The sequence below is a fragment of the Cervus elaphus genome, chromosome 33 (assembly GCF_910594005.1).
Source record: "Cervus elaphus chromosome 33, mCerEla1.1, whole genome shotgun sequence".
Classification (NCBI taxonomy): domain Eukaryota; kingdom Metazoa; phylum Chordata; class Mammalia; order Artiodactyla; family Cervidae; genus Cervus; species Cervus elaphus.
Genome location: NC_057847.1, coordinates 22133265 through 22147826, shown reverse-complemented (window position 1 = coordinate 22147826; position 14562 = coordinate 22133265). Strand labels below are relative to the sequence as shown.

The window sequence follows — 14562 nt, the reverse complement described above, 5'->3', positions numbered from 1 at the left end:
AGTCAACTGTACTTAATGTGTAGAATGGAGGCTTTAAGTCTTAACTATAGAATGATAAGCCCAGTAAACAATCTGAGTGGATTTTGTGACCCGTGACATCAGACTATCATGTTGAAAGTGACATAGTCCTCACCCTCAAAGATTGTGCAGGACCAATGCAAATAAACACAGGCAGTGTATGTTCAATATATGTGCATATGTATAGAGATATTCTAATACAGATTGAAGTGACAATTTCCTCTAGCAGATTAGGAAAGATTTTATAAAGAAAATGAAACCTGAGCACAAAATAATATAAAATTAATGCCTGCATACTATTAATTATAGTTGATATTTTCTTCTGTGCATGTATGCTAAGTTGCCTCAGTTGTGTCCAGCTCTCTGTGACCTTATAGACGATAGCCTGTCAGACTCCTCTGTCCATGAGATTCTCCAGGCAAGAATACTGGAGTGAGTTGCCATGCCCTCCTCCAGGGGATCTTCCCAACCCAGGGATTGAACCCAGGTCTCCCACATTGCTGTCAGGTCTTTACCATCTGAGCCACCAGGGAAGCCCGAGAATACTGGAGTGGGTAGCCTGTCCCTTCTCCAGGGGATCTTCCCAACCCAGGAATCAAACCAGGGTCTCCTGCATTGCAGGCGGATTCTTTACTGGCTGAGCTAATAGGGAAGCCCAAGACACCACGCTATTGCACACTTGATAGACTAGAGTATAATGTAAACATAATTTTTATATACACTGGGAAACCAAAGATTCATGTGACTCGCTGTACTGCCATGGTCTAGAACTGATCCTGCAGTATCTCTGAGTTACGCCTGTATGAATATACCACATTTTGTTTATCTGTTTATTGATGAACTCTTGAATTGCTTCTAGCTTCTGGCTATTATGAATAATGATGTTACGAATATGGGAATACATATCTCTATTCAAATTGCTGCTCTCAGTTCTTTTGGGCAGATAACCCTGAATTGGAATTATTGAGTCTTACGGTAATTCTATTTTTAATTTTCTGGGGAACCACCATACCACATTCAATAGCAGTTGCACCAATTCTACCTTCCCAGTAGCAATGCACCAGAGTTCATTCAGGAACATTTTTAACCTAAGTCATTTTGTTTGCTTTAGCCAGTTCTTTAGTGTACCTCAACTCAGTACAAAACTTGTTTTGACAGGAAATTGCTCTAGAGAACGGGACATGAGCAGAGCGCTCATGTCACCTGGTGCCTCAGTAAGAGTTTACCCACGCTCGACATGGATTTGTGAGTCATGATTCAAGGTCACAAAGCAGAGGCAAGAATATTTGATGCTTCCTGTTATTGCCAAAAAGCCATCACTCAGTACCTATTAGCTGTCATGGGAAACATTTCATAGTATTATTTTTTCCATTAAAATACAAATTATGACACTACCAAGCTTCCTCTCAAAACAGATTAGCAAGGGTCAGAAACCAAATAATGAAGGAAAAAGTGGCTGGCAAAATTCTTGAAAAATTAGCACTGATAAAATTATCAAGTGATGGTATCAAAGTGGCCTTGTCAGGAATGTCCATGGCATATGCTCCCATCAGACTCAAATGTCTTGTAATCTCATTATATTAAATATGTTGTACATATTTATTAAATATGTTGTACACCTTTTGTGCCATGTTTTTTAAAATTATTTATTTATTTATCTTTTTGGCCATGCTGGGTCTTCATTTTTGTGCACAGACTCTTTCTCTAGTTGCAGAGAGTGGGGCCTCCTCTCTAGTTGCAGTGCATGAGCTTCTCATTGCAGTACCTTCTCTTGTTGTCGAGCACAGCCTCTAGGCACTTGGACTTCAATAGCTGCCTCACGCAGCTCAGTAGTTGCAATTCGAGGGTTCTAGAGTATAAGCACATATAGTATAGGCACATAGTAGTTATGGCACATGGACTTATTTGCTCCTGGACATGTGGAATTCTCCCTGACCAGGGATCTACCCAAGTCCCCTGCATTAGCAGGCAGATTCTTAACCACAGGACCACCAGGGAAGTGCCCCATGTTTTTTTTTAAACCTGTACTAATAACAACGCTTTTAGAAATATGAACCCCCAAGGACGTACTATTTTAGCTGTTTGTTAATCTGCTGCAAACTATTGAATATCTCCTGAGTAATATAAAATGCACATATAGCCAACATTTTTCAGATCGTTCCTGGGGTTTAAAGAACACACTAAACCTTTAATGAACCCAGGCTAAGAACCTCTGTAAATGTGTACTGTATGTCATCGACAGTACCACCAGGCTGATTTGCTGCTCGTGTCTGTGTGAACAGCTGTGTCCAACTCTTTGGGACCCAATGGGCCATAGCCCCCCAGGCTCCTCTGTCCTTGGGATTCTCCAGGCAGCAATACCAGAGTGGGTTGCCATGCCCTTCTCCAGGGTATCTTCCCGACCCACGGATTAAACCCACATCTCTTATGTCTCCTGTACTGGCAGGCAGGTTCTTTACCACGGGCATCACCTGGGAAGCCCAGGTTACATGGAAACAGTGATGAAAGAATTTGTTGCATGGGCTTTGACGTCAAATGGATTAAAAAACCAGCATGAGGACTCTGTTTAATAAACTTCCTCAGCCCTTCGTTTTTCATCTGTGTACTGTGAATAACAAGAGAGTTCCTGAGAATGTATGGAAAGTGCTTGGCATCCAGGCCTGGCATGTGGTAAGAGCCTGATATTTTTATGGGTATTTTCCCCTGACCTGATAGAGAACACTGGGAAGGAGGTAGGTGATCTTTTTTTTTAGGACTCCAACCTCAAATTATATATATATATATATATTTTTTTTACTCTTTGATAATTTTCTGAAAGGCTGTTTGTTTTACTAATTAGAAGATGTCCAAAGAAGAAGGATTGCTTGGGGAAAGAATATAAAAGGTAATTTGATTCTTCAGAATAAGGAAGTATTCCCTAATCTCTTTATGATTAACAATTTTTGGAAGTTCTGAGAACAATTCAATGCATCATGCCCCAAGCTCAACAAAACCTAAAATAGGAGGAAAGAACTTTCCATGTTCCTAGAATATAAATTTCATGCCAAGTACAAAATTAAAACTAGATTAGAAAGAATATATAATTATTAAATCTAGGGACATGTATCCCAAGTAGAGAATACCTCAGCTCAAGTTACATTTCTCAAATAAAGACATTATTATATTAGAGCTTAACAGAGATTAACCAGGGCTTCCCTGGGAGCTCAGTGGTAAAGAATCTGTCTGCCAATGAAGGAGACATGGGTTCCATTCCTGATCTGGAAAGATCCCACCTGCCTCAGAGCAACTAAGCTCATGTGCCACAACTTGATAGGCATAAAAAAAATGAAATATATTTTAAATTTTTAAAATAAATTTTAAAATTCAAAGCTGTTCTTTAATATCAGTTAGGTTCACAGCAAAATTGAGCAGAAAGCACAGAGTTCCCCCATGCCCCACAAACACATAGCCTCACCCGTTATCTGCGTCCCACACCAGAGTAGTATAATCAGTGGACCTATCCTGACAAGTCCATAGTCTACTGTAGGGTTCACTCTTGGTCTTGTGCAGTCTGTGAGTTTTGACAAACGTGCTTCATGTTGACCATTCTAACATCATACGGAATAGTTTAATTGCCCAGAAAAATCCTCCATGCTCTACTTCGTGCAGCCAGTGATCTTTTTTCTGTCTCCATAGTTTTGCCTTTTCCAAAATGTCATGTAAATGGAATTATACAGTGTGTAGCCTTTTCAGATTGGCTTGTTTAACTTAAAGATGAAGATGCATGTGGGGGTGTGTGTGTGTGTGTTTTGTAACCAGGTACTTAAATGAAATCTCTTTTTTTTTTTCCTGGTTGATTTTCATTTGATTCTCTCATTCATTTTACCTGGATAGTTTTATTTTTCATAAGTTAGTACTCTGAGAACACAGTGTCAATAGGACAACAGCCAGCATCATTATTTTGTTGCTGACATCAATGGAAACAGTAATCATCTTTTACCATTAATCTTGATACTGGGTTGGAGTGTGTGTGTGTGTGTGTGTGTGTGTGTGTGTGTGAACACAAACATATAAAAGCAGGTGTTCCAATATTTGTTAGGAGTTCATAAATATTTGGAAATGGATATTAGATGGATGGTGTTCCTTTTAAGTCAAGATGATTGTAGAATATTCTAACTTTGACTTATTATTTTAGTTGTTTATTATAGATTGCAACAATTATCTCATAATTTAGTGTCTTCTGTTCTTTGGCTATATACTTTTTATAGTCTTGTTTCTATATTTATGCTTCCTGTTTTCTTTATTTAAAAGTGAAATATAAATAAATAAAATAAAATAGTTAAACTGATAAATCCAAGAGTTATTATAGTTACTTTCCCTATGTTTATCTTGAAGAGCTCGGTGGCACAGAACATTGTTGTTGTTTAGTTGCTAAATCGTGTCCAGCTCTTTTGTGACCCCATGGACTGTAGCCCACCAGGCTCTTCTGTCCATGGGATTTCTCAGGCAAGTGTACTGGAGTGGGTTGTCATTTTCTTGTCGAGGGGATCTTCCCAACCCAGGGATTGAACCTATGTCTCTTGCACCTCCTGCATTGGCAGGCAGGTGGTCCCTGCTGAACCACCAGGGGAGAACATAGATTTGTCTTATTCATTTACTATGTAAAGAGCCTTTAGAGTGTGGGGAGGGATTAGAGTCTTGTATGGTCACAAGTAGAGAGTTTGTTTCTGTATTCATTCCTTTTAGTTTTGTAAATGACTACACCAGAGGCCAGCTTGGGGATTGGAAACTGTATTTTCAGGGCGCATTGGGACATGTCATGATGCTTATCAGAAGGCAAGGTTAAGGGATGCAGCAAAGGGCAAAGTACCTATGGCCTTGCTGTGCTGGGACATCTGTGCCTCCATGATCTCTGAAAGCTCTCGTAATCTGTGACCAGCCTTTCCCCTAGGCCTCTTGCCACCTTCCTCTTCAGCTTGGAGGAAACTGGTGGAGCTTCCCAGACTTCCTTCCTGTGACACCACTTGACTGTCTTGAGAAGGGCAGTCACATGTTGGTTTTCATATATTCTGGTTTTGTCCTGAATTAGATGATTCCTTAGATATTATAGCATGTGGTGGCCACCATTCCCTAGAATAAGTACTAGGTTCTTTTTTTTTAAATCCTTTTAGTCATTTTCTAGGAAAACCCTTATCAGATCTCACATTGCCATCTTTCCTGGAAGTCTCCAGCTTGCCCTCTTGAAATCAGTCCTCGATTTTCTTTTCCTCACCTGTAGATTAATGGCCTTAGAAATAAAGCTTTCCTACCCTTTCTCTTTAAGGAAAAAAAAAAAGCTGTAATATATAATGATATTGTAATGAGTATGATATATAATGACAATGGGCATTTGTTGCTATGGTGATGATCTTGATAGAAAACTAATTTATTCCACCCAGCAGTGCAATGATATTTACCTTGATAAGGTCAGTTGGTAAGAATGTCCTACCTCAGGTGGCTGGTGTCTAGAATTATCTAATGAGGCTCCTCCTAATTCTCTGTGAATAGTCATGCAAATCCAGAAAGGCAAGCTATCCGTATCCCAAACACTAACATAAAACAGAGTCTAATGTCAAAATGTTGAGGACTAGAGGAGTTCTAGGGGATCTGACATTGAGGAGAGTCTAGCCAGGGCCTGATTATGATGAACCTCAGCTGGTCTTGAGGAGAAGGAGACGACTTGCAAAGGGAAGAAAAATCTTTGCTTTGCTCAGTCTGTCCTCACACTTAGAGGTCCCAGTTGGCCTCAGAGAGAAAAAGTCATGTCAGCTCCTCCCTGTTGCTCAAGAATCCTAAGTACAGTTCTGCAACACTCCAGATTAAATCACCAAGTTGAAATGAGGACTCAGAGGAGAAATTTTTTATTTTTTGGGGGGTCAGGTAGCGGCAGGAGGAGGAGAGGCTTATATTGCAAAGGAAGACTTGAAACATACTGTTTTACTCTTGACTCTGTCACTTACAGACCCCAGGTTCCACGATAACTTAGAGAGACGTAAAGGGGGGATGAGGCTTCCCTGGTGGCTTGGACGGTAAAGAATCTACCTGCAATGCAGGAGACCCAAGTTCAGTCCCTGGTTTGGGAAGATTCCCTGGAGAAGAGAATGGTAACCCACTCCAGTATTCTTACCTGAGAAATTCCATGGACAGAGGCTGGCAGCCTACAGTCCATGGGGTCACAAGGAGTCAGACACAACTGAGTGACTAAGTACACAGTACAAAGGGGAAAGGGGGGATTCCCTGGTGGGCCAGTGGCTAGGATTCCGTACTGCCACTGAAAGGGGCATAGGTTTGATTCCTGGTCAAGGAACTAAGATCCTGCAAGCCGAGTGGTACAGCCAAAAAAAAAAAAGAGAGAGAGAGAGAGAAAAACTTAAAGGAGAATATAAATAGAATTTTAAAGGGAGAATTGTATCTTCCAAATTAAGGACAAATATAAAAATCAATTAAAACCATGGAAAAGTCAATAGTATAAAGAAAGGCAGATTATATAGGAAAAGCCATCAAGCATTAAAGGAAACAAAGACAAACTAAAAAATATAGCATAAAATGGTATGGAGGGGTAAGGTGAACTATTAGTGAAACAATAAATGGAAATGGGGAAGACTGAAATTAGTTTTTTTTTTTTTAAACAACCCAATAAGATTATTACTAAGAGGAACACATAATACAAAAGTGTAGAAAGTTTAAAAGCATGGACAAATCTCATTAATTACAAACAGGAAAAAAAGCAAATGCTATCAAATGAAACAGAGGGTGATTTTATAATAATCAAAGGTGGAAATATATAATTGTCATGAACTCTTCTATGATAAATCTCATTGTTTAAGAATAGACTGGATACAATCTAAATGTCCCACTAGAAGGATGGTGAAATGTATTGTGTTATATCTGTCTGGTGGCCTTATGCATTCATTCTCAGTTGTTAAGTTGTATCTGACACTTTGCACCTCATGGACTGCAGCCTGCCAGGCTCCTCTGTCAATGGGGTTTTCCTGGCAAGAATAATGCAGTGGGTTGTCATTTTCTTCTCCATCTTTCCGATCCAGGGATTGAACCCACATCTCCTGCATAGGCAAGCAAGTCCTTTACCACTGAGCTATCAGGGAAGCCCTATGGTAAATACAATACATCATATTATTGTGCCCAGGCAATCACTGAGAGAATTATACTTTCATGTCTTATGGACTTCAGTTTGTCCATATGACTTGCTTGGGCCAATAAAAATTGTGAGTTTAAGTAGCATGTGCTGCCTACAAACAAAAGCTGTGAGAACTTTTGGTCTAATGGTTTTGCCGTGGCTCTTTTCCTCCTTCATATGGGGCTCCTAGGCCTGGGATGAAGAGAATATAGAGTAGGGTAGCAGCCAGCCTCTAATGGACATGTAAATGGGTGAGGAATAAACCTTTCTTGTAAACCCTTGAGATTTTGGAGTTCTCTGTTACCGCATCACAACGTAGCCTGGGGTAAGTTGTCCCCAGTTTCAGATGTTTTTCTGAACACGCATGATGTATGATACCTGTAAACAGCAAGTTCTAAAAGTCTTCCCTGCTACCTTTTGCTTTAGTTAGGTCCATAGGTCATAAATCTGATTTTTATGTCACTCACTGTAAATTCAAGTGTTAAAGCACTTAGAAACAATTGTAGTGATCCCACTGATATGTGAAGGAGGAATAAGACAGGAAAATTAGATGTTAGGTTCTTGTATTGCTGTTATTTTCAGCCACAATACTTTTCTCATTGAGTATAGGAATTATGTTGGTGTTGACTTTAAAATCTATGATCTAAAATAGGGCTAGAATTTTGTTTAGGTGATTTCTAAAAATGTGCTTTGACAGAGATGAAATAAGTATTTTTTAATGTCACAACATTTCTTACATTCTAGGAATAAAGAATAAATAGATGCAACCTACCAAAGAGTTTTCATTGACTTTTGTCAGTGCATTTTGAAATAGAACATTGATCAGACACTTGGTTTATAATCAAATTGGAATGATCATTAAAGGTCATCTCATTCAACCTTATATTAGGTACTTGAAACTTTTTTTAAAAGAAGATTTTTAAAAATAATAGAAACAGTAATGCATGCATGCTTAGTCAGTCAGTTGTGTCTGACTCTTTGCGACTGTTTGGACTGTGGTCCACCAGACTCCTGTCCATGGGATTTTTCAGGCAAGAGTACTGGAGTGGGTTGCCATTTTCCTCCTCCAGGGGATCTCCCCGACCCAGAGATCCAACCAGGCATCTCCTGTGTCTCCTGCATTGCAGGCAGATTCTTTACTGCCTGAACCATCAGGGAAGCCCAGCAACAACAGTAACCTCAAAAACAATTCATGGAATGAATTAAATTATCTTACTCATGTTTTCCTCGTTTTTGACATTATTCGAGATATTCATAATTACAATTCAACCAAAAATGCTGCCCTTTCTTCAAAGACAAGTTACTCTGAAAATATCATTTTAAATTAAAACAAAAACCAAAGTGTTAGCATTGATGTTAATGAGGAAAGTGCAGTTGGATGCTATTAGGGGAAAAAGAAAAGTACATCAGAGAAAATGTTGGCCCTTGATGTAGGTTGGGTTAAATTTACTTACAAATGGTTAAGAGTTTACTGAGTTAGGTTGTGTCAGCATCATCCCTTGGGGCACTTGAGCACATCTCAGAACCTCCATACTTTTTGCTCAGGTATCAACATCTACTTGTAAAGCTTCTTGGGCCAGTAAGCAAAGTACTTCGTATCAAGAATTTGAGCAGTGTTCTTTCTGTTTGCTGGCACCAGAGCTTGGCTTGAGAGCATTTATTAGACTACCTCATAAAAGAGAAGGATTAGCTGATCATCTTGTAAGTGTTGACTTATTACTGCCTCTTGCCAGTACTAAAGAAAACCTGATCTCAAGCCAAAGAGCGAGCTCTATAGCTCTTTATGTGTCTATTAGTTCTAATGCTAGTTTTGTTTCAAGAGAAAGTCTTCCAATTTGGGGGATAAGTAGATTTTGTTTTTCCTGTGGTGACAATGGCGTTGAAATCTTGTGAACGGACCACAAGTAAAGTCCGATTTTCTGAGTTTATAGTCACTTGCCTTTTACTTATTGGGATTGTTCTTTCAAATATTCTCTAAAGCCAGCTGACGATTAAAATCCTGATTACAAATGAGATCACATAATCAGTTAACATAATGTTGCAGGTTTTAAACATATAATGATAGGCTTTATGAAATTTAATTTATTTGCACTTGCAGAGTTTACATGATCTATATGTAAGTTGCTCAATATATTTGTATTATTAACATAATCTATTAAATATCCATCTCCAGCCTAAATTTCTCTGAACTCCAGACACATGTGTTTGTCTCCACTTGGATGCCTCTGTTATGCCTCACTGCTAACGCATCTGAAACTGTACTCATGACCTGCTGTCGGTCCTGATTGCCTTTGGCCAGCTCTCGCTTGGAATACCAGAGGCCTGGGAATCATCCTGAGCCCTGCTGTTTCCCCCTCCTTGTGTGTGTGTGTGTGTGTTAGTCACTCAGTAGTGTCTGACTCTTTTGCGACCCCATGAATTATAGCCCGCCAGGCTCCTTTGTCCATGGAATTCTCCAGGCAAGAACACTGGAGCCATTTTCTTCTTCAGGGGATCTTCCCAACCCAGGGATTGAACCCAGGTCTCCCATGTTGCAGGTAGATTCTTCACTGTTTGAGGTACGAGGAAGCCATTCCTCCCCCTTGTCGAGACACAGCTGACAGGACCAGGTGTAGAGTGGTCCCGCCACCTCTCTGGTTCATCATCTTTTATTTTCCAGTTGGGCTTCCCTTATCTTCTTTTTTTTTTTTTTTTTTCCCTTATCTTCTTTACTTCATTCTGGTTCTGCTCATGGCTGCCAAAGTGATCTTTTTTTTTTTTTTCAAAGTGATCTTTTTAGCATACAAATCTTGTTTTACCTCACCTCTTTATGGTCTCTTAGACTTAGGATGAAAATCTAAGTGCTGAACATGCCCTACAGGAATTGAACTCTGCTCTTCTTTGACCCTCATGTCACTGTCTCCATGTGTTCTGATCGTATTAACCAGCACAAGTTCCTAGATTGCACCCAGTTGGACACCCAGACAGCTGGTTAACTCCTTGTCATCTTTCAGATCTCAGGTCAAACCCACCTGCACAGGGATACTTCTGACCTCCTGACCCAGTGAGTCCCCCTTGCCGTGTGTCCTCCTAATACCCCATGTATCTTCATCCTTTTTTGATTTTTCTCATTGACTGTCTCTGCCCCTGAACTGAAAAGTTCAGGTCTCACTTTTCTTCGGCCTAAAGATTGATATCTCTTCATCATTAGCAGGTGTTTTTGTTTGTTTATTTGTTTCTGATTTGTGCTAAAGTACTTACCCAAGGGTCTATGCTTCCTTCAAGGTATTTAGATTGGGCCTGGAACTTGGCCTTCCACTTTCTTAGAAGAGGACAAAGTTCACTTTAGTTGTTAGTCTTTTGGGACACAGATTGTTGTGTAAGCTTTTTATCTTACACTATCATGCTTACCTTAAAAAATTTTTTTCCCAGAAACCTGTGTTGTCTGTTGAACAACAGGGACAAGTTTTTAGCCATAGCAGTTACAGTGCAGACTTTTCCTTATATGAATACAAATGAAAAATGACGTGGTTCTTGGCTTTGGATAAGTGAAGCAACTCCATCCTTTCCCCGGTCCCAGGACGTGCCTGTCAGCCTGCAGATGCTTGTGAGCCTGTTGGTGTTGAGAGTCATGTGTATGTGTGCTGTGGTCTTAAAGTACAAATAACTGTGCATACATCTATCCCTTCAGTTCAGTTCAGTCGCTCAGTCGTGTCTGACTCTTTGCGACCCCATGAACCGCAGCATGCCAGGCCTCCCTGTCCATCACCAACTCCCGGAGTTTACTCAAACTCACGTCCACTGAGTCGGTGATGCCATCCAACCACCTCATCCTCTGTCATCCCCTTCTCCTCCTGCCTTCAATCTTTCCCAGCATCAGGGTCTTTTCAAATGAGTCAGCTCTTCGCATCAGGTGGCCAAAGTATTGGAGTTTCAGCTTCAACATCAGTCCTTCCAGTGAACATTCAGGACTGATTTCCTTTAGGATGGACTGGTGTATCCCTTGATCCTTCCCAAACACTGGATCATATGATGCACAAAATGCATCAGCTCTTTTCACTTTTGTCACAGACTTCTTTGTGTTGGATTTAACTGTCACATGTATGAAATGACTGAACTAAATCGGCAACAGATATGGACGGCGCTCCCATTATAATCCCTTGAGCAGAGGAAATTGCATTTCAGGGGAAGCAACTGATGTACTTTGGCATGAAGGTCCAGAACATAACATTGTAATTTGCTTTAAAACAATGAGAATAGAGCGGAAGAATATCACTTTAACATACGGTCTCTTCCTGCTTTCCATGTTGACAGAGGTTTGTTACATATTAACACTTTTATCCTCTACCTTAAAATCTAGAAGAAATAATATTTAGTAATATGTCAGAGTTCTTCCTCTCATATTTGTTTCCTAAATAAAATGCTTTTTAATGTAATGTTTTTTTTAAATCATTTACATGAGGGTTTTTTTTTTGTTTGTTCACTTTACTTTTAGGTGTTTGGGACACCCTCAACATTTGTCTCCTCTTTTCTAATCAAACCTGATTCATGAAATGGACGAAAGCTGAAAAATCACCTGCTTCTTTGTGAATTTGAGACACGATTGGCATGGTCTTCAGTGCATTCAACTAGACTGTAACTGCAGCTATGAGTTCAGACGAGAAGGGCATATCCCCTGCTCATAAAACATCCACCCCCACCCATAGAAGTGCCTCCTCTTCCACATCCTCCCAGAGGGACAGTAGGCAGGTAAGAGAAGAGTATAACGTGCCTGTTGTTATTTTGGAGCAACTGTGGTACCATCAGGATATGATGGGATTGCTAATTAAGTCTGAAACTTTTGTTGTGAAGACTTTTATTCCCCAGGAAAACTCACTGTGTTCTGTCGATGTGCCTGATGATGTCATGAAGACCTTGCTCTTGCTACAGTTGAGAATCCTTTTTCAGAGTACAAGCCACAGAAGAGTGGCTAGGTGAAGCCCTCAGTGTTCTCATGTCTGTACCTGGGGGCAGAAGGTGGCTTCTGGAACGTGAATGTTCTGCTATTTCTTCTTCACTTGTGGAGGTGGAAAGACCTGGCATCTTCCTACAAATCTCTCATTGGTCTGCCATGCACTAACTTCTGTTTGGAGTTTCATGGAATCTGGTAACAGATTGAGGAATGAGGTTACAAATATAATTGTAGAATCAAGAAATTGAAGTCAACAGGGAAATTAAATTATTATTGCTTAATTACTCCATGTAGCCCATTCTGTACATTATTTTTGCTTATAGGATACTTTATTACCACTTTGGGCTTCCCTGGTGGCTCAGCTGGTAAAGAATCCACCTGCAATGCAGGAGACCTGGATTTGATCCCTGGGTTGGGAAGATCCCCTGGAGAAGGGAACGGCTACCCACTCTAGTATTCTGGCCTGGAGAATTCATAGTCCGTGGGGTTGCAAAGAATCAGACACTACTGAGCCGTTTTCACTTTGTTACTACTTTAGTGGCTGTTATACAGGCTAGGTTGTGTGGAGATTAGTCGTATGAATATGCTTGTTTGTCAAGACAGGTGTATTTTTTGCCCAGCACTTAACTGAATATTATTTGCCATTATAGTCTTATCTTGTGATAGACTTTCACAACAAGCAGATGTTAACTTTTTCTAAAAGCTTTCCTTTTGGGGGACATCCAGTTAGCGAACACTATTGTGCAGTTTTTTCCCTCCTGTTTTGTATGTTCAGAGTATTTTGCATAGTTTCTAGAAGTGCACCCCTCAGTTATCTGATATTCCATAGTACAGACTTGGGCTTTGAGATGCCAGTTCCGCATGAAAATTCCTTCTTCTAGATGGCGGGAATGCACTTCTGGAGGTGTTCCGTAGAGAGCCCTCCGTCTACAGATTCCCACTCTGAACTCCCTTTCCTATTTCTAGCAAGAAATTGCAGGGGAATTCAAAGAGGACATCTACATTCTGTTCATTAGAAGCAGTTATGTCATTAGCTGAATCTGTGATTACACATAGTTATAATGTTTATTGCATTACATCTTTAGAGTTTAAGAAAAGTAAGAGTACCATGAATGAAAACGCATTTAAATTAAATTACTACTGCACACTGAGATGCTTTCTAAGTTTGCAATTTCGTGCTACCCTTCACCTGCCTCATGGCTTCTCCGTTTTCCCCTTGCCCTGAGCATTGAAATTGAGAGGCATTTTAAGCAGTGTGGCCTTCTGGCTGCTGAGGGAAGGAAGGGATTGACCCTGCTCACCCTGGAGAACTATGGCAAATGGAAGAGACAGCTAACTGTTGCCGAACCATCTGTCAGGCTTAGTTGAACTGCCTGTTTTACCTGAGCTCTGGGGTGAGTATGCAAAAAAAACAGGGAGGAACTGAGACTCTGGTCCACCAGAGGAGGTTTGGAGGTGGAATGTGTGACCCCTGGCTGGTTTCTTCACCAACGAGGGGGTCAAGGTCCTACTTAGTATTTAACAATTTGGAAGACTTTAGTAACTGCTCCACTTTGTTCAAGACTGATATTAGATGTTAGAACATCTAACAGCATTGGCTGTATCTGTGTATATGTGTGTTTGTGTGTTCAACTATGATTCTGAAAATGCAAGAAATATACTCCCTAAAATTTTAGAAGAGGGAATAGGTTGATTAGATGTCTAGGACTTTTGCATAACCAGCAGTTCCCAAAGTATGGTCCAAGGAATGCTTGTCCCTTGAAATGTTGCATGAAAAGAAGGTCCTGCTGTCAAGTAAATGAGAGAAATGCTAAACCCAGTCATTTTTTTTGCAATTAATAAATTAAAGACACCAATAAATCCTGAAGCCAGAACTTGATTTAACTGAGCACTTCTTGAGTGTGATAGATTGTGGAGCTTTTTTATTTCCCTAATGTTTGGTTGTTGAAAGTCCAGATTCTTCTTTCTGTTTTGAAATGGGAAGGTAAAGGAACACTGGGGCCCAGATCCCAAATGGCAACCCTAGACTGGGCTCAGGGTTGGCTTCCCCTTTAGAGGAGGCATTTGCTCTCTCATCAGCCACAATCTCTTCCTCTCCTTATTGTATTTCAATATTTTGTGTTTCCTGCCTGGCCCCTGAAAGCATTTGAATTCATGAAGCCTGATTCGAGATGTCAGTCAGTTGACAACAATAGTATTTAAGTGACCAAGGGAGAGCTCCACTTGGATACTAAGAAGGCATCTCAAACTTAACATGTCCAAAACTGAACTCTTAATTTCTCTCTCAAATCTACTCCTTCCCAGTCCCCCTTATCTCAGTAAACAGCAACTCTGTCCTTCCGCTGGTAAGGCCAAAAACCTTACAGGAGCCATCCTCGACGCCTCTCTTTTCTTCACACCCCGCCTCCAGGCCCTCAGTGAATCCCCTTGGTTCTGCCTTCAGGATGTCCTGAGTCTG

At 40.4% G+C, this 14562-nt stretch overlaps 1 protein-coding gene across 5 annotated transcripts in view; it reads left to right on the top strand.

The window, feature by feature from the left end:
• Positions 1–14562, top strand: part of OSBPL6 (oxysterol binding protein like 6) — a 203675-nt gene that overhangs the window by 107671 nt on the left and 81442 nt on the right. For all 5 annotated transcript variants that reach the window (XM_043894089.1, XM_043894090.1, XM_043894091.1 and 2 more), the window contains one exon: positions 11649–11902. In XM_043894089.1, the coding sequence (XP_043750024.1) occupies positions 11801–11902 (102 nt within the window). In that variant the 5' untranslated portion in view covers positions 11649–11800. The remainder of the gene's footprint in view (positions 1–11648; positions 11903–14562) is intronic.